At 42.8% G+C, this 19529-nt stretch overlaps 1 protein-coding gene across 4 annotated transcripts in view; it reads right to left on the bottom strand.

Moving 5' to 3' along the window:
• Positions 1-17635, bottom strand: part of ST7 (suppression of tumorigenicity 7) — a 233567-nt gene extending 215932 nt beyond the window's left edge. The window contains exon 1 of one of the 4 annotated variants that reach the window (XM_073328161.1): positions 17445-17635. In XM_073328161.1, the coding sequence (XP_073184262.1) occupies positions 17445-17595 (151 nt within the window). In that variant the 5' untranslated portion in view covers positions 17596-17635. The remainder of the gene's footprint in view (positions 1-17444) is intronic. The other 3 variants (XM_073328156.1, XM_073328160.1, XM_073328158.1) reach the window with 3 other exon arrangements.
• Positions 17636-19529: the final 1894 nt, after the last annotated feature.

Genomic DNA, 19529 nt, shown 5'->3' with positions numbered 1-19529 from the left:
ACATATAATTCAAGTGCTATTCCACTTTTTAATCTGCTCTCTTAGCATTTCACTGCTGAGAATACAAACTAACAGAACAACCCAGTAGGCTTTACATTTCACTCCAAAGCCAAGTTTACTTCTAGAAAGTGAGCTGGAAATTACAACATTGCATGGTAGCAGTTGGCAAAGCTTTGCAGAAAAGGAATCTTGCTTATGACAACTATAAACAATTTCATTTTTCCCCTGTTACTCTTAATCTTTTAATTGCTATATTTAAATGCACTTAATCACTTAAGCATTGAATAGACCATAGTGATAAATCTTCACTTTAGACGAAGCAATAATAAATCTTTGTCTTCTCTTAGCAGCTGGCCCATTTTGATTCGGACTTTGAATTTTTATCCTTTCCTCAGGCTTAACAGTAACAACTTGTTAGTTCTGTCTTTTGAAAGTGTGACACTGTTCCCATTAAATGCATTACCCTTGTTTAAGCTTAAACATTTTTTCCATGTTAAAAATGGATGTCCTTCTGCAATACTGTACCAAGAAACAAACAAAACAAAACATCCAATTAGTCTCTGCTGGTAATTTACAATGCAACAGTAGTTCATTAGTATTTATTCAGCACCATTGGTGCACATGGCACTTTACAGACATGAGAAGACAAGCTAGAGCTTATAATACAATCTTTCAATGGAGGCCTCCAATGCCACAGAGAGCTAATTTAAAAACAGGTGGAAGAGGGCTTCAAAAGCACACTAACAAATAACAGAGTAATACTATTCCACAAGCAGCTCATAGCTTGGCTAGAGAAATCAAGCTACATTTTCATCAAAATTCTTCGTCAAATACTCAAACCCCTTTGAGAAGACAACAGGTGTTAGAGGTGGCAAGCAGAAAAATGTAGGAAAAGATTGTCTCGGGACTCAGGAGATCTGGGTTCTATGCTACAGGTTTCCCCAATCCTGCAAATTATTTAAACTCCACTCCTGCAAATACTCATGCACATTCTTAATTTTAACTTAATCCCATTGATTTGTGTGTAAAGTCAAACAGATGTACAAACATTTGCAGGACCACAGCCTTCATTTCTCTATGCTTCCATTTCTGCAATGTTTCCAAATGGGTGATAGCCAAGTGATATTTCTGACCATTGCCTTCAGTATTCTGGTTTGGCTAGAAATCTACTGCACATAGTAAATACCTCCCATATAGCTCTCAGTTGCATGAAAGGTATTGGCAGATGCTTGGAGTTGGGATTTAAATAGTTACATCTGAAAATCTCTTTCGAATAAAGTTAACTTTTTTCTTGTCACCCACAGTAGCAACCTCAAGGCTGTGATTGGTGCGCAGGCTACCGTAACTTTGTCGTTGTTTTACTTTGAATTACTTCGTGTTCATATAGTTTAAGGCCAAAAGGAATCATTAGCTCATCACTCTTGCATGCCACAGGCCATTAAATTTCCCCCCAGTTACCCTGTACTGAGCCCAGTAACTTAAGTTTCACGAAAGCATGACTTGTGTTTGGCTAACACGTATCTTTCAGAAAGGCATCCAGTCTTGATTTGAAGACTTTAAGAGATGGAGAATCCACCACTACCCCTGGTGGTGTGTTCCAATGGTGAATCACCCTCATCATTAAAAATATGTGCCTTATTTCTTATTTGAATTTTTCTGGCTTCAGCTTCCAGCCATTGGTTCCTGTTATGCCTTAATCTGCTAGATTAAAGAGCCCTCTAGTAACCAGTATTTTTTTCCATTTGAAAGTATTTATGCCCTGAAATCAAGTCACTTCTCCATCTTGTGATAAATGAAACAGATTGAGCTCATTAAGTATGGCATTTTCTCCATCCCTCAAATCATTTTGTAACCTGAGGCCCCAATCCTGTAAACTCTTATAGAAGCGCTCAGTTTTAAGCATGTGGTATTAGAGTCAGTGACATAACTTGCACTCGAGTTAAGCATGTTCATAAGTGCCTGCCTGGTCAGGGCCTTAATGTTGCATAAACTCAGAGATATTAAGGCCAAAAATAATGATAGTCTAGTCTCACCATCTGCATAACACAGGCCGTATTTCAACTCGATGATTCCTAACTCCAGCCCAACAACTTGTGGTTGAACTGCAGCATATGTTTCAGAGAGAGAGCCAATCATGATTTAAAGACTCCAAGGGCTGGAGAGTTTCCCACATCCTTCGGTGATTGGTTCCAACAGCTGATTATGTTCACGGTTAAAAAGTGTGAGCCTTATTTCCAGCTTGAACTTTGCTGTCTTCAACTTCCAGCTATTGGTTCTGGTTATGCCTTTGCCTGCTAGATTAAAGAACCCTCTGCTATTGGATATTGTCTCCCTGTGTAGGTAATTATAAACTGTGGTCAAGTTGCCTCTTAACCATTTATTTGATTAGCTAAATAGATTGAGCTCCATTAGTCTTTGTACGGTCTGTTTTCCAAACCTTGAATCATTTTCATGGCTCTTCTATGTACCCTCTCCAACTTTTCAACATCCCTTTTAAAGTGTGGACACCAGAACACAGTATTCCAGGAATGACCTCACCAGTGCTGTATGCAGAAGTGATATTAGCTACCTACTCCTGTTCCTACTAATATTCGTATTAATGCATTCAAGTATCATGTTAGCCCTTTTTGCTAGTTTGTTTAATATATAGTGCTTTTGTTTGGAATTATGTATACTTATTTGTTCAAGGACTTTCCTGAATATTCACTGTAAATGGGCAGTGTTAGCTACTTTTTCTTCTGTATATGCAAACTTACTGGATTGATTTATGCAAAGCTATTACTTTTCTTTTATCTATGCAAATAAGGCCATATTCAGTTTTTAAACATCTACCAGAAGATAAGGAGTAAACTTTTCAGAAGCACCTACATGACTTAGGAGTCTCTTTCATTTTCAAAACTGACTTAAACACTTAGGAGCCTAGGTCCCACTGAGAATCAAAAATATGTAGGCACCTCAAGAAACTGATAGGCACCTTGTGGAATTTTCAGAGACATGGGAGTTAGGTGCATAGAAGCTTTTGAAAATCTTACTGGGCACCTATCTGCATCTTTAAGTGCCTAAATACCTTTTACATATGGTCCAATGTGCCTAAGTCAGTTCTGAAAATGGGGTTTAGGCAATTCTGCAAATTTTAACCAAGGTCCCTGCCCAGATGATCTTGCAGTTTAGTTAAGAGCTTACAGTATAATTCAGCATTTGTACATCAGTCAGGACGAGTCCATAGTACTTTTGTTCAAGATTTTATCATGCAGAGCTTCAAATAGCCTGGTTTGCATGTTTCCTCTGAAATATTGGCAGTTCAGTGTATTACAACCCCTCTGGAAAAAAGCCAGTTTTTAAAACACCTTAAAATATTTTTGCTATCTCTGCATTAGATTGGAACTTCATTAACAGCTGCTTTCATTTGAGAGTTTTTTGCCAAATAACTGAAAACCATATCCCTGAGTTAAAACAAAAACAAACTAACTCACTCTGAAAGGAAATATTTAAATTTCTAGGTCAGAAGTCTTCTACTATACCACTACATGCTCCACTTATCAGGCGACAAATTTTAATTTTCATTCTTTTTTTTCTTTTAAGGTAGCCCTAATCTGAAGTCTTTGAAACAGAAATCCATGTTGCAAATAGTATGCTACATTTCTGCAAGTAATCGTCTCTCTTTTAAAGCTTAAAAGGGCACTTTCCAAACAGATCACGCCCAAAATTTTACATACCTTAAAACTGTTAAAATCTGGTGTGCAGTATCCACTTGAATCTTAATCTAAATTTAATATTAACAATCCAAATCGCCACCATTTTTGCAGGACAAAGACAAGCAAACAAAAACACCTAATATGCAAACATTGCTTACAGGCTCTACGTCACAGCTAACACTTTCCAGAGCTGTAACTGACATAATCGAAGATGGTGGTGAACAATAAACAAAAAGAGGTTTGTTTCAGATTCATTAGAAATGAAGAAAAAAATAAAATCAGCGTTTATTTAAAAAGAAAAAAATTTCCATTTTAATAAAAATATTACAAACAACAAAATTAAAGAAAAGTAATTAATAGTGTTGTTCAAAACTAGCCGCATGTACTATCAGATGCAATCTGCAAAAAAATTGAGCCAAGATCACAAATAAAATCTAAATAAAAAATTATTAGATTTCTTGTTTTAAAATAAAATCTCTATGCAGGATTAAAACTGATATAGTTAAAGTGGTGCTATCATTAAGGCTACATTTTAGTTACAGGCAATTTTAGTAAAAGTCATGGACAGGTCATGGGCAGTAAACAAAAATTCATGACCTGTGACCTGTCCATGACTTTTACTGTATACCCCTGACTAAAACTTGCGGGAGAGGGGCGATTCAGGAGGGTGACCCAGGGGAGCACCGTGCGTGCTGGGAGGGTGCGGGGGCAGGCTCCCTACCCAGCTCCAGGCAAGCGGGGAACCCAGCTCCAGGCCCCACGTGCTGCCTCTGCTCCACCCTAAGTCCCAGTTCTGTAGCTCCCATTGGCTGGGAATCGAGGCCAATGGGAGCTGTGGGGGCGGTGCCTGCGGGCGGAGGCAGCATTGGAGCTAGGAGCTGAGAGAGGGGAAGTTGCTGTCTCCCTTCCGGGGAGCACTGCCCCCCGCAGGTAAGCGCTGCCCCACACCCCAGCCATGGAGCACTGCCCCCCGCAGGAAAGCGCTGCCCCGCACTCCAACCCCCAGCCATGAGCCCCCCCACACCCAAACGCCTATGGCAGGGTGGCCCGAGTCTGCCCCAGCAGCGGCTGGTACGCCTGACCCAGAGGCTGCCCAAGCAGGCCCAGGCCAGGTACACTAGCCTCTGCAGAAGTCACGGAATCCATGACTTCCATGACAAACATGGAGCCTTAGCTATCGTTAACTCTTTACATTAAGCAATTCAAATTTAAAAAAAAAAATTAAAAACCATTGCATTGTTGGAGTGAAATCTGGCCCCACTGAAATCAATGGGAGTTCTGCCATTGACTTTAATGGTATCAGGATTTCACCCGAGATTTGTTGTTGTAATATGTACATTTACATAATTCACACAAACAATATTATGAAATCAGGACCATAAAAGAAAGTAGGCTTTGAAACTGGGCTAAGTTATTACCGACTATCTGGTCAATATAGAAACAAAAGCCCCCAATCCTCCCCCAAAGAAATACAGGCTGCTCACTTTCCATTTTTTTTTTAAAGTTATACAAAACTGAAAGTCCTTTCCCTTGTACTTTTTCAAACTAATAGTTTCAGATTCTAATTATTAATTGTCTTGAACTGGAATGAGCAGGAACAATCACTCTGTCCACACATTCAAGACACCTTTTTGATGCAGTCGGAGATAACATATTTTGAAATTAATTCGAATCAAGAGCTGATGGCCTTCTACACCACTAAAACCTTGCCTTACCCCTCATGAAGGTACTAGGGGCAGAGTAGTTTTTGCTGTCCTTCACCTCTTCCCCCCCCCCTCCCCACACACTTGGCAATGGGCTCCATGACCGTTCAGAAAAAACACTGCCTGGAGGGAATCATTCTTGGACTAGTTGAAGAGCTCCCTAAGAGCGAAATCCTGGTCCCATTTACATTAATAGCAAAATCTCCACTGACTTCAATAGAATCAGGATGTCACCCTAGATCTTCACTTATGTAGATCCCAGGGCCCCAAACACCCCACAGTTAGGGTTGCCAAGCCTCCAGGATTGGCCTGGAGTCTCCAGGAATTAAAGATTAATCTTGAATTCAAGATTAATCTTTAATTAAAGATTATGTCATGTAATGAAATCTGCAGGAATACATTCAACCAAAAGTGGCAACCCTACCCACAGTAGATGACATGAAGTGGCCACTAGTTTAAGGTAGTTTTAGGAGTAGATATAAATTACATTTTCTACTATACCTTGTAGTCTTGTATAATATGACTGATTACTGGGTGACAAGTGGGTGAAGGATTATCTTTTATTGGACCAATTTCTACTGGTGAAAAAAAAAAAAACAGATTTTGAGCTACACACAGTTCTTCTTCGGGTCAACCCATTTGGGTACCCACTATGTGTTGTCCTATGCTAACCCTTCTTTTGTTGTCTATAAATCTGGGAGGCAGAGATTAGAAACTACCATTTTTCACTCACAAACAATGCCCCCAAAATCAGTATATTCTTGCTTTCAGAAATTGTGGGGAGGGCTCCATTTTGCCCACATGCATCTCCCACAATGTTACCGCTTATAAAATCAGACTCTTTGTTTTCTTAAATGGATTTATTGCTTAACATGAAGACTTAAAGGATTAGATTCACTGGTATGCTCCAGCTGCTCAACCATATAGCTGAACATACCAATGAATCTATCTTAGGGGGACCCCATCACTGTAGTGTCTGTGTGCCTCACTCTGTGTATTTTTCCTTACGACACCCCTGTGATATAGGGAAGTACCCTTATCCCCATTTCACAGATGGAGAACTGAGGCACTGAACATTTTAGATTATGTGTTCACTGCAAACTTAACCTGGGTGATTGGAACCTGGCTCCAAACATGCAGGTTAGCCGAGCCCGGGGGTAGGGAGTGGGGAGGGGGGACACTCTGGAAAGCCCTACTCAAATTACTGAGTCTTCACTGGTGCTGCACTCCCCTGCATGTGTTACTAGCACTACTGGGGGCATATCCCATCGTTCTTTGCACTCCTGCAAGAGGAATCACTCTTTGATTCTCACTCAGTGAATTGTGGGAGAGCCTGCCTATTCTTCTTGAAAAGCATTGGAAGACTGTCAGCACTCAAGTGAGTTAGCCTGAATCCTCACTGCAAAGTGGGTGGGTTACCTGCCTGACTTAAAGCGGAACCCAGGTTCTAACCTGCTGGGACAGATAGCCCAGGCTGAAAGCACCACCAAACTCAGGTGAGAGGGTAGTGTGTGTGGATGGGAGCGGGGTTAGGGACACCTGAATAAGAGTCTGAGTCAACTCTGCAGTGAAGACACATATAGAAGCTGAAATCCTAGCCCCACACTGAAGTCAGTGGGAATACTCCCATTGACTTCAATGGGGCAGAACTCTACCCTAAGTGATTTCCCTAAGCGCACACAGGAAGTCTCTATCAAAGCTGTGGTTTCCAAGTCCCAGGCTAGTGCTCTGATTGCTGAATCTGGCCCAAATATGGGATAATTCTCATGACAGGATTTTTATTATTGTTGTTTTTTAACCCTGCTGTAGCCAACTCATATACTGCAGGGTGTTGCAGTAAGTGTTGAGATAGACCTGTTCCCTCCAGATGTCTGGTGCTCCAAGCATTAGGTTGTTGCCTTCGATGGAATCCTATGAATATTCAGATTCCGTGTATGCTGCCAGAATCAAAGGATGCAAAAACCCAATGCAAATTACTTAGCAATTCCTAACCCAGTTGTCTAGGCAGCCTGACCTTTCCTCCCAGGCTGCAGCGTCTGGCCTGCTGCATACAGGCATCTTCTGTCTCCCTCCCATGAGCCTGGTTCCCTCTGACCTCACAAGGATACAATTTCCTTTTCCCTGTATGCCAGGGATTATGGCACATTCTCGTGGCTGAATGCTGAACTGGGTAACAGTGGTCTCCACTGGTTAGAGTTTTTTTCTCCACTCAGCTAGGATGGAGATAGGTACCCAGTAATAAGATGCAGACAAAACATTAGATTAATAGGGAGGTGGAACAATTGATATTGAAAAATCTCTATAGTTATGTCCATTTTTAGGAAGTCAGATCTCTAAACTTCTCTACTTTCAGTGACTCACAAAAGCCTCTGATGAATCTGCTTATCTGTCCTGTCACAAGCCAAATGCAACAAATGATGTTTAATGCCCTAGTAATTAAATCTATCTTTCTTTTACCCTCAAAAGGAAATACACAGTAGTCAGCAATTGAGTCTCAAAAGTTAAACACTATTTATTTCAGAAAAGGAATAAAGGGCAGAACTGTTATCGCAGGGGGAAAAAAAACAAGTTGTATATTTGTATAAAAGGTGTGTCCTAATCCAATTCACATTGATGTTGACTCTAGCTGCTGACTTGAAGGGAAACTATTTATAAAAATAATCAAGTGTATTCTATTTATTTTGGACTAAGACATCACATTCCTTATTTAAATTCTTGTTTTATTTTAGTATTCCAGCCTGAATATGCTGTACTGTTTCCTGGTTAAAAGGATGTCATGGTTACAGTAGTTCAAAGGTTATTGTTGATTAATTTAAAAATTAACTTTGGCATTTTGTTTTTTAAATTTTACTGAGATCAAATGGAATGGGTGTAGTGTTATATCATGGACCTGACTCCCACTGTAAGAAGTAACTCCACTAAAGATACTAGAGTTGCACTGATGTAAAAATGGTGTAACTGAGAGGACTATCAGGCCTTACATGGATTCATAGATTGCGCTCCCTACTAATATAAAACAAGACTAACCAGCATTGCCAGCCCCAACAGAGCCACAGAATGGTAGGAGTACTAATATATACACATCAAAAGGAAAATAATATCACACTCCATATTCATAAATTCATAGTTTAAAGCCAGAAGGGACCATTAGATCACCTAGTCTGACCTCCTGTATATCACAGATCATTACATTTCATCAAGTTACCCCGGGACTGAGCCCAATAACTTGTCTTTCATTAAAGCATATCTTTCAGAAAGGCATCCGGTCCTGATTTGAAAACATCAAAAGACGGAGAATCCGTCACTTTCCTTCATGGTCTGTTTCAGTGCTTAATCCCCCCAAACTGTGGGGCACATCCCTCTAGGAGGGCATGGAGGAACATTCAGGGAGGCGCAGCAGAGCCCAGGCCAGCCCCCATGAGGGGTGGAAAGGAGCGCCACCCAGGCCTGCTCCGCCCCCAGCTCTGCTCTGGCCCTTCCCCCAGCCCCAGCCAGGACTCTGCTCCTGACTCCAGACCCACCCCCAGCCTTGTCCCCTTTATCTCTATCTGCATCCCCCCCCATACCCCGGGAAATGGACAGGGGTATGGAGGGGTGCGACCCTGAAAAATTTGGGAACCACTGGCTTAATCACCTTCACTCTTAAACACGTACACCTTATTTCCAGTTTGAGTGTGTCTGACTTCAGCTTTCTGCCACGAGTTCTTGCTATGCCTTTGTCCCGGAGATTAAAGAGCTCTTTAGTATTCAGTATATTCTCCACTTAGAAGAATTTATACACTGTAATCAAGTCACTTCTCAGTTTTCTGTTTGATCAACTAAACAAACTGAGCTCTCTAAGTCTCTCACTGACAGGTATATTCTCCAGCCCTTGAATCATTTTATGGCTGTTTTCTGTGCCTTCTCCAATTTTTCAACATTCTTTTTAAACTGTGGACACTGGAACAGCAGACACAGTAGTCTATTATCAGACTCACCAATGCTGTATATAGAGGTAAAATGATAAAATCACCTCCCTACTCCCATTTACCCATCAAAGCATCACATTAGCCCATTTTGCCACAGCTTTGCATTGGAAACTCATATTGAGTTGCTTGTCCACTATGACCCATAAATTCTTTTTTAGAGTCACTGCTTCCCAGAGTACAGTCCTCCACACTGGAGGCATGTCTTGAATTTTTTTCCTATATGGGCCCAGTGTGCTAAGTGTTTTCATATTTACTTTCAGATCACTGATGAAAATGAGGAATAATAGTATCAGGTCTAGTACCAATCTAGTACTCCCATTTGATGATGGTTCCCCATTGACAACTGACTACATTTTGAGATCCGCAAATTAGCCAGTTTTTAATCTATTTAACATACACTTTACTGAGACTGTATTGTGCTAATATTCTAATCAGAATGCTGTGTGGTACTATATGGGGACAGATAAAGTATAAAAGCCACATTTTGTATACTGTTCTCCTACTGAATGCATCCGATGAAGTGAGCTGTAGCTCACGAAAGCTTATGCTCAAATAAATTTGTTAGTCTCTAAGTGCCACAAGTCCTCCTTTTCTTTTTGTTCTCCTACTGTAACTAATTTTCATTGCAAAGTTTAGGAGTTGCTTGTTTGCCTTAAAAGCCACAGCTGTGAAAGGCTTTTCCCATTTTTAGCCTTCATACTGGCACATCAGTTGTGTCTGGGTCATTTCAGTGAAAAACATGATGACTCATCTGAACGCTGCTATAATAATGTATTTCAACTGAAATAGCAGAACAGTGAATGAGATACTTCAATCCCAGAAAAAAAAAGTAGAAGCAACACGCATTTGATTAGTTCTCATATGGACTCCACAGTTTTCTGAAATGGAGAAGATGCTACAAAAAGTGTTTAAACATATCTGCTGGGTACTGCTAGATAGTACAGTCAGTCTTATACATATTATCACTGTAGGTTTGGTAGGATTAGATTTTTATTAGTAAATGTTGATTTCACCTTACACAAACTGATGAAAAAAATATTTCTATGAATAATTAAAATTTTAGATTGGCAAAGAAGAAAAATGTGGTTTGAGAGCAGATTAGAATTCAATGTAAGGATATTTACTTTGTATATTTAGACATGTGATGTTAAAAATTTAAGTTTTCATGGTTATAAAGCTTTAACAATTATTGTCTGACACCCCGTTGCCTGATCCCCATACAACTTCCCACAACTATGGAAACTTACAGCTGTAAAAATTTCTAAAAATAAATGCTTAAACCCCATAATTTTGTGCAACTGTGAACTTTCAAAAACAAAAAAAATGCTTAATCAGTATTATCAGTTGAAATTATAAAATAAATAAAAATCAAATTCTGCCAACATTGTAAATACATAAACAAGAATAAAAGAATGAAATAATTAGAATAATACCTTGCAAGTGTCCAAAAAACAAACTGCATGCATGTTGATCTGCCTGAGGTCTTAATGTTTTTTAAATCCTGTTTACTGTCCACCATGATGTGATTGCAGAGCCATTGGCCATTATCTTTGAAAACTCGTGGTGAACTGGGGAAGTCCCGGATGACTGGAAAAAGGCTAATGTAGTGCCAATCTTTAAAAAAGGAAAGAAGGAGGATCCTGGGAACTACAGGCCAGTCAGCCTCACCTCAGTCCCTGGAAAAATCATGGAGCAGGTCCTCAAAGAATCAATCCTGAAGCACTTGCATGAGAGGAAAGTGATCAGGAACAGCCAGCATGGATTCACCAAGGGAAGGTCATGCCTGACTAATCTAATCGCCTTTTATGATGAGATTACTGGTTCTGTGGATGAAGGGAATGCAGTGGATGTATTGTTTCTTGACTTTAGCAAAGCTTTTGACACGGTCTCCCACAGTGTTCTTGTCAGCAAGTTAAGGAAGTATGGGCTGGATGAATGCACTATAAGGTGGGTAGAAAGCTGGCTAGATTGTCAGGCTCAACGGGTAGTGATCAATGGCTCCATGTCTAGTTGGCAGCCGGTATCAAGTGGAGTGCCCCAAGGGTCGGTCCTGGGGCCGGTTTTGTTCAATATCTTCATAAATGATCTGGAGGATGGTGTGGATTGCACTCTCAGCAAATTTGCGGATGATACTAAACTGGGAGGAGTGGTAGATACGCTGGAGGGGAGGGATAGGATACAGAAGGACCTAGACAAATTGGAGGATTGGGCCAAAAGAAATCTGATGAGGTTCAATAAGGATAAGTGCAGGGTCCTGCACTTAGGATGGAAGAATCCAATGCACCGCTACAGACTAGGGACCGAATGGCTAGGCAGCAGTTCTGCGGAAAAGGACCTAGGGGTGACAGTGGACGAGAAGCTGGATATGAGTCAGCAGTGTGCCCTTGTTGCCAAGAAGGCCAATGGCATTTTGGGATGTATAAGTAGGGGCATAGCGAGCAGATCGAGGGACGTGATCATTCCCCTCTATTCGACATTGGTGAGGCCTCATCTGGAGTACTGTGTCCAGTTTTGGGCCCCACACTACAAGAAGGATGTGGATAAATTGGAGAGAGTCCAGCGAAGGGCAACAAAAATGATTAGGGGTTTAGAACACATGACTTATGAGGAGAGGCTGAGGGAGCTGGGATTGTTTAGCCTGCAGAAGAGAAGAATGAGGGGGGATTTGATAGCTGCTTTCAACTACCTGAAAGGGGGTTCTAAAGAGGATGGCTCTAGACTGTTCTCAATGGTAGCAGATGACAGAACGAGGAGTAATGGTCTCAAGTTGCAGTGGGGGAGGTTTAGATTGGATATTAGGAAAAACTTTTTCACTAAGAGGGTGGTGAAACACTGGAATGTGTTACCTAGGGAGGTGGTAGAATCTCCTTCCTTAGAGGTTTTTAAGGTCAGGCTTGACAAAGCCCTGGCTGGGATGATTTAACTGGGAATTGGTCCTGCTTCAAGCAGGGGGTTAGACTAGATGACCTTCAGGGGTCCCTTCCAACCCTGATATTCTATGAAGTCTGTAGTGCTTTGAATCTACTGTGTGCAGGTAGGAGTCCTAGGATCAAGTCAGATCTCAATGTATTTCCTTCTCAAACCAAATGGGGCTGGCAAACACTGTGGAGATAATATTCTCAGCTTCCCAGAGGGAATGGTTTTGCATATCTCACACTTTCTACTCCCCAAAAAGCTGTTGCCTGGTATTACAGCTTTTGAGGAGACAACTACCTTCCTCAAATGCAGAAAAAATAAATGAGTTACAGCTGGAGTTGAAGGGGGAAAAGATACAGCTTTATCTTTAACATGGGTAAGACTCCCCAGTTCAGACTGGCTAACACTATGTAAATTACTGCTGGTTCAGTAAACTAATGGGATTTTGGGTATATACCAGGCTTAATAGTATGGGCAGGGAGCCCTCTGCTACAATGATGATCTTCTAGAAACCTTTCTGCTATCTTTTACTTCTCAGTTTCATTCAAAAGAATGACCTGGTTTCTAATCTTTGCCCGAGGCCTGCTTTATAAAAAAGTGCTAAGAGGCCATATATATATATATATATATATATATATATACACACACACACACTTTATTTCTGTTTGTACAATTTACATCAAGTCAAGGATTTCACCCTTGCCACAGTGCCCAGTCTGCTTCTCTCAAATAAACTATGAATTTTTCATAAATATATTTTCCTTTTGACCACCCCCATGCCCCAATCCCTGAATATGCCACCAATTATTCATATGATCCACGGGTTAAGGATTGACAGCCCTGGAACGGAAGTTTCCTGTTTATCCACAGAATATGTACAGCATGGGAAGTAGAGGAAAGCTTCCCAATGTTGCCCAACCACTCGGACTCAATTCCAACTAGGAGCCATCTCTCTGGAACAGAGGACTGGTCAGTCTCTAGAACCATTCAATTCTTGACAATATCAGCCGCAAGGCTGCCTGAGACGAGCCATCCATTAGAAGTTAACGGCTTTTGGCCACTATTGATTTAAGCCAGTGAATTAGAAAGAGGTGCAAGGCTCTGCATCTATGCCTGGGTACCCAATAGCCCAAGTTCTTCTAAAGAGTAATACAGAAAAAATAGCACTTTTTTACATCAAATGTATATGTTATTTTTTGTACAGTGGTAGCAGCTATGTGCCCGCATATAACCAAAAGACAGTCCCCATCCCAAAGAGCTTTCAATCTAATCAAATATGTCTTTTCTTAAAATAAAAAGAAAAACAAAACACTTTAAGAGGGTTTTGCTATTTTCTAAAATAATGTAATATTTTTCACTTAGAGCAAGATCACAATGCACCATAAGATGCCCCCTATAGTCCCCTGAATAGGCTGTGGGTCAGTGTGGAGAGGGGGATAAAGTGGTCTCCAGGGAGCCACTATACCCCCTGCCATAGAGGCAGGTAGGAAGCAGGTCGATAGGTGCAAGAAACTAGCAGAGCCTTGACTCTGCCTCTCCAGTATGCCACTGGCCAGCATATCTTAGCAAAGCAGGGAAGTAAATTGGCATAGGACAGTAACAGATTGCTCTGGGAGGGAGTTAAGAGGGAGCCAGGGGTAGAATTGTGACTCAGTCTGCTCTTGGAGCAGCACAGCTACTCAGTGCTCCTTGCCTATGAACTGAGAGTAAACTCTCAATTTAGCCCTTAAAAGATTTTCTCTGGCTATACCCTTAAGTCCATCCTAGAGAGGTGGTGGGAAGTTAGAACTCTCTTGTAATGCAGACTTCGGAGCCTGATGCCCAGGTTCCATAACCAGAGGATGTGGTCTGCACCAAGGGAGGCCAGACATTGTGACCTGCCCTCTAGATGTCAGGTTGAGCTCACTTCCACCTCATGAGTTATTGTCTGTGACTTCTCCACAGTCACAGAGTGGGGAGGAAAGTTAAATAAAAGGTTAGAACCTTCCTACCACTCCCCCACCCCCGCAACAAGTCCAATCAAAAGAATAAAACTAACCTGCTATATGTAAAATATCATTCAATCAGACTGCTTCTCATTACATCTTAGACCTGATTCTTCAAGGACTGTAAGCTCTTCAAAGCAGAGACCATATCCGTGAATTCCTAGCACACTGTTGACACTATACATTTTAATGTATTTTGATTTATAACAAATATACATTAAAAAGAGACTATCCAGGGCCTCAGGCACCTTTGCCAAAAAATTAAAAATACAATCAAAGTAAAATCAACAGTTGTTTCTCACTTCAAAACCAAAAGAATAAAATAACCAACTACAGCAAATCAAGCCCAACCAACAGCCTCATCCCTCCAACATATCAGCCATCATTATACCCTCCTCAGCAACCTGGGTAAACAAACAGGCCTTGCAGCATGCCCATTAGTTCAACCAATTCAATGATGATGAGATGAAGAAGAAATAGGAAAGATAGTAGGCTGCAAAGTGGAGGGCCTCTCATGATGAATGCTCTGCCAGAACTCCCACTCTAAGACCACGTCTACACTACCCGCCGGATCGGCGGGTAGTGATCGATCTATCGGGGATCGATTTATCGTGTTAGTGTAGACACGATAAATCGATCCCCGATCGCTCTGCTGTCGACTCCGGAACTCCACCAGGGCGAGAGGCAGAAGCGGAGTCAACAAGGGAGCAGCGGCCGTCGATCCCGCACCGCAAGGACCCGAAGTAAGAGATTCTAAGTCGATCTAATATACGCAACTTCAGCTACGAGAATAGTGCAGCTGAAGTCGACGTATCTTAGATCGATCCCCTCCCCTAGTGTAGACCAGGCCTTATACTTCGGGGTTTTCAGCTCAGATACATTCACTTATAGGAAATGTAGCAATATGGCATGGGGAGAATAACCATCTCTCAAGTAGGTAAATCCCTGGCCATTTTGCCTCTATAAACCAGCACTTTAAACTCCACCAAGCAGCCCATGCTGATCATGGACCACTGGTGGTGTGCTCGCAGCTTGCATGACCTAATAAACGGACTACCACATTCTGCACCAGCTTCAGTTTCTGGATTGACTTAAAGTGTAGCTTTAGAATAATCTAATTTTAAAGTGGGAAAGGGATGGATCACAGTAACCAAGGTTCACATGTGAAAGAAATGAATGCAATTTCCTCGCCAGCCAAAAAAGGAAAACACGCTGTCCACAAAATTGTTATTAGATGACAATTGAACAGCAACTGGAGACCCAAGATCCAAGACCCCAGACTGTGAAAAGTGGACACATACTATCAAGACAAAGGGTGGATCAAATCCTCACTATAGCTTCTAGTTGCTTCCCTCAAACTACCAGCAACTCTACACTGAGTTTCAGCCAACTAGCTCTCATCCATGCCCCAGTCTCACCCAGGCACTGGGTCAGGCACTAGTGTATGTAATAACACTATTATTTTATTAGGTCAATTTTTCAAATACATTTATACTATTGTAAGCCATGGAGGTTATCGTTTTAACACATTTAATAGGGCCTTATTGTTACAGTTTTGGACTTCCTTAGTAATGAAGGTTATAGGATATGCTTTACAAGATTTTCTAAAATTATGGCTAAACTTATTGCAGTGCTACAGTAGCCACTTAAGTCTTATGTCACTTACACAGCCCCATTTGTCTCGAATGCTCACTTTTGATTTTTCCTCATATTTCACAATGCCCCATATTCTGGGAGCAATCTCCCAATTCACACAGGATCTGGGGGACGAACTGCTGGTTGGCGGGCAGGAAGCAGATGCCACTAAGGATTCATATATACCCCACCACACACGCTAACGTTGAACCTTGCGCTGTATCAGCCACCAGGCCAAACTCCTGCCTCTGCTAAACCAAATCGCCTCACCACAGCCAAGAATTTCTTTAACAAAACATTAGGAAAACCACGATGATTAGAACTGTGTTCTGGTTTATCAAACCATTTGAGTCTTGTAACAGGATGTTTCATAACAGGATCTGCAATGTTTAGCAGCTTGAGCACCTGATTTCGAGTTTATTTTTAAAAGTGCCTTTAGGAGGGCATTAGCCCTGAGCTGTGCGGCTCCCAAGTGCACGACACTGCAATGTTTAGGGAAGGGGACTCTCGCTGAGCCTCACTTACGGCAGCCAGTTGCTAAAAGCAGCACCCTCCTGGCAAGAGGCAACCCTCCGCGCTGTTGCACTTCTCCAGGGCAAAACCTCAGGTTTGAATAAATATCTCCTCATGGGAGAGGCAGCCCCATAAGCACCTAGCCATGCCCCTGACACACACACACAGAGCAACCTGTGCCCAGAGAGGGACCCCGGCTGGCCCTGTTTAGAGAGGACAGTCCTTATCCTCAAGGCAAGCTTGGCTCTGCCCTCCGGCCCGGGGCTATTCCCCAGCTGTGCACCGCTGGCGGACACTCCCACGCCCCCGCGGGCAGCCCCAGGCGCACACGGCGTGGCACCGTACCGCGCACCCCCACCCGCTGCGGGCAGCGAGCGCTTGCCGGCCCCTGGCGGAGAGAAGGAGCCGCAGGGACGGGAGACGCGGGCTGCAGCTGCCCGCCGACGCGGGGCAGGGGGCTTGCCCGGGGCGTGCAGGCAGCCCTGTGGCTTCCGGAGGCAGCGCTGCCTGGGGGGCTATTCTGAACCCCGGGGGCGGGGGGAAGCACCTTCTTCTCCTCGGTTCTCAGCCAGCTGCAGTAACCCGGTCGTGGCGGGCGGGCGGGCGGAGCAGGGCAATAAACTGCCCCTGCTCCGTGCACAGACGCAGAGCGAGGGCTGCCCCGCGTCTCTCCCGCCTGGCCTAGGCAGGGGAGCAGCCAGCTGCAGGCAGCCCATTTCCCCCCCCCCTCCAGTTCCAGCCGCCAGCGGGCACCTGAGGAGCCTGCAACAGGCGAGGGGGGGAGGAGGGGGAATCCAGGGCTTATGTGCCAGGCTGCAAAGGGAGATCAGGAGTCTGAACTGGGGCGAGTTCAACTTTCCAGTGTAATCCCCCTGCCCAGCGCTGCAGAGAGCCCCCTGCGCGGCTCGCGGACGAGCTCTGCCTGCAGACGTGTCCCTCTCTCCCGCACAAGTTGCACTAACTTGGGGAAGGGGGGTGGGGGGACTGCGGGAAAGCGCCCGCGAGGTTTCCGAGGAGAATGTGGTTTACCTGTGGTTAGATTGTCATTGATCTTCAAAGGCACCCTCAGGATGTAGACTAGGAAAAGCATGATGAAGAACCACAGGGTCCAGAGGTAAGTCCACGACCAGACGATGCAGGACTTGAGCTGCTCCAGAAAGCCTGTCCCAGCTTCAGCCATGTTTTTGAAGAAGAAGAAGAAGAAGAAAAAAAAAAAAAAAAAGCCAACCCTGCTCTCTGCTGCCACAACCTCTCAGTGTGTATTTATGGGATGATTCATGCCTCCCAAAGTAGACTTCTCCCCTCCCTTAAGGTTTCCATACAGGCATCTCTTCCAGCCGCAAAATAATGAAGAAAATATTTTTAAAAACCCTACGTACACAAAATAGCCCCACCTCAGCTCGGTCTGCGTCTCTCTCTGTGCCTAGAGTGCTCCCGTTTACAGCTGCAGCTGGGTGACCCCAATTAAACTGATTTCACCAAAAAGCACATGAACTGAACAGCCTCTGGGGTCTATTTGCAGGTGCTGGTGGCAACCTAGCAGGCTTAGTGGTTGGATTCTGCACAAAGCTGAGTTCTCAAGAATTAACCTTTTTAGGGATTTTCTCTCCTCCACCACTTTCCACACTAGATTGGGGTAGGGAGAGCAAAGGCCCTCCCAAGGCTCAAATTTTGAGGGGTGAAGGGGAAGAGAAGAAAGAAGATACCTTCACCCACCCAGACAGTTCAACCCTTTTCAAAAGGGAAGAGAGTTTTGGAAGCTTCTCTGAGAGTATAAGCTATAGCACAGTTACAGTGGGATCCCATTGGCTCCTTAATTCTATGTGCTAAAGTTGATGGGTTGTCTGTAAATCCCTAGCCCAGTCACTGAGGCATGGGGCAAGGGTAGCAGCCTTTTTGCTGCCATCTGAAGGTGGAGAAGAGGTACCTTTAAGAAAGGATGTGGGGTTGTAAAAAAAAAAAAAAAAAAAAACCACCACATCCTGGGTTTGCACATTGTTCCAGAGCCTGGGCTGATGTTCTCAAATCCAACTGAGCTCCAAACCCACCAGGATTTCACATGGTATTAGGTTCTTTGCAAACTGTTTGCACAGCCCTATTGCTAAATCTTTAAGCCCCATTAATAACATTAAAATAAAAAGAAAAGGCGTACTTTTGGCACCTTAGAGACTAACCAATTTACTTGAACATAAGCTGTAGCTCACAAAATTGGTTAGTCTCTGAGATGCCACAAGAACTCCTTTTCTTTTTGCGAATACAGCCTAACACGGCTGCTACTCTGAAACCTTTTATAAAGGTGTAGATCAAGCATAACCCTACAGTAATAATAAAATTGTTTACATTAATAAAGTGCATTTCTCATCCATTTGGTTTCTCCTTAAGACACATTTGTGCTTGACAAAAGAAATTACTACTAGTAGTGCTGGCAGAATGCAGGGACTGTTGGGCATAAATGAGTCTTATTTTTTAAAAAAAGATGTATGTAATACATATAAGATGGGTTCTCAAACCGGGGGTCGGGACCCCTCAGGGTCATGAGGTAATTACATGGGGGAGGTCACAAGCTGTCAGCCCCCACCCCAGACCCCGCTTTGCATCCAGCATTTATAATGGTGTTAAATATATTAAAAAGTGTTTTTAATTTATAAAGGGGGGGTCGTACTCAGAGGCTTGCTATGTAAAAGGGATCACCGGTACAAAAGTTTGAGAATCACTGAATTATAAGAGCTAGGAAATATTAGTGTGCATGTGTTTATGATTTTCCCCCTCTTTCCTCTGTATATTTCTTGCCTTATTAGACTAACGCCTTTGGATTAGGATGATGTCTTCCTTGGAGTTGGGACGGTGCCTAGTACAATATGGGCAATATCAAAATAGAAATAGTCATATAGAATTTTACAATCAAACTGATACACCAACTGTACTCAGGGTTTACTTTATGTACATACCACTGAAATATGGCCATCATAGGTGAAAAGTGACAACTCCAACAGCACATAGAAAGGTTACAGAAAAGTTTAAGACAGTAGGTTATGAATACTTCAGTGGCCAAATAAAACTGCTGTGACAAAGGTCCTGCTCTACCTTGGTGGGTCTTGCGCTTATTGGCGTATT

Source organism: Lepidochelys kempii, chromosome 1 (genome assembly GCF_965140265.1).
Source record: "Lepidochelys kempii isolate rLepKem1 chromosome 1, rLepKem1.hap2, whole genome shotgun sequence".
Taxonomy (NCBI): domain Eukaryota; kingdom Metazoa; phylum Chordata; order Testudines; family Cheloniidae; genus Lepidochelys; species Lepidochelys kempii.
This window is presented reverse-complemented; position numbering and strand designations above follow the sequence as displayed.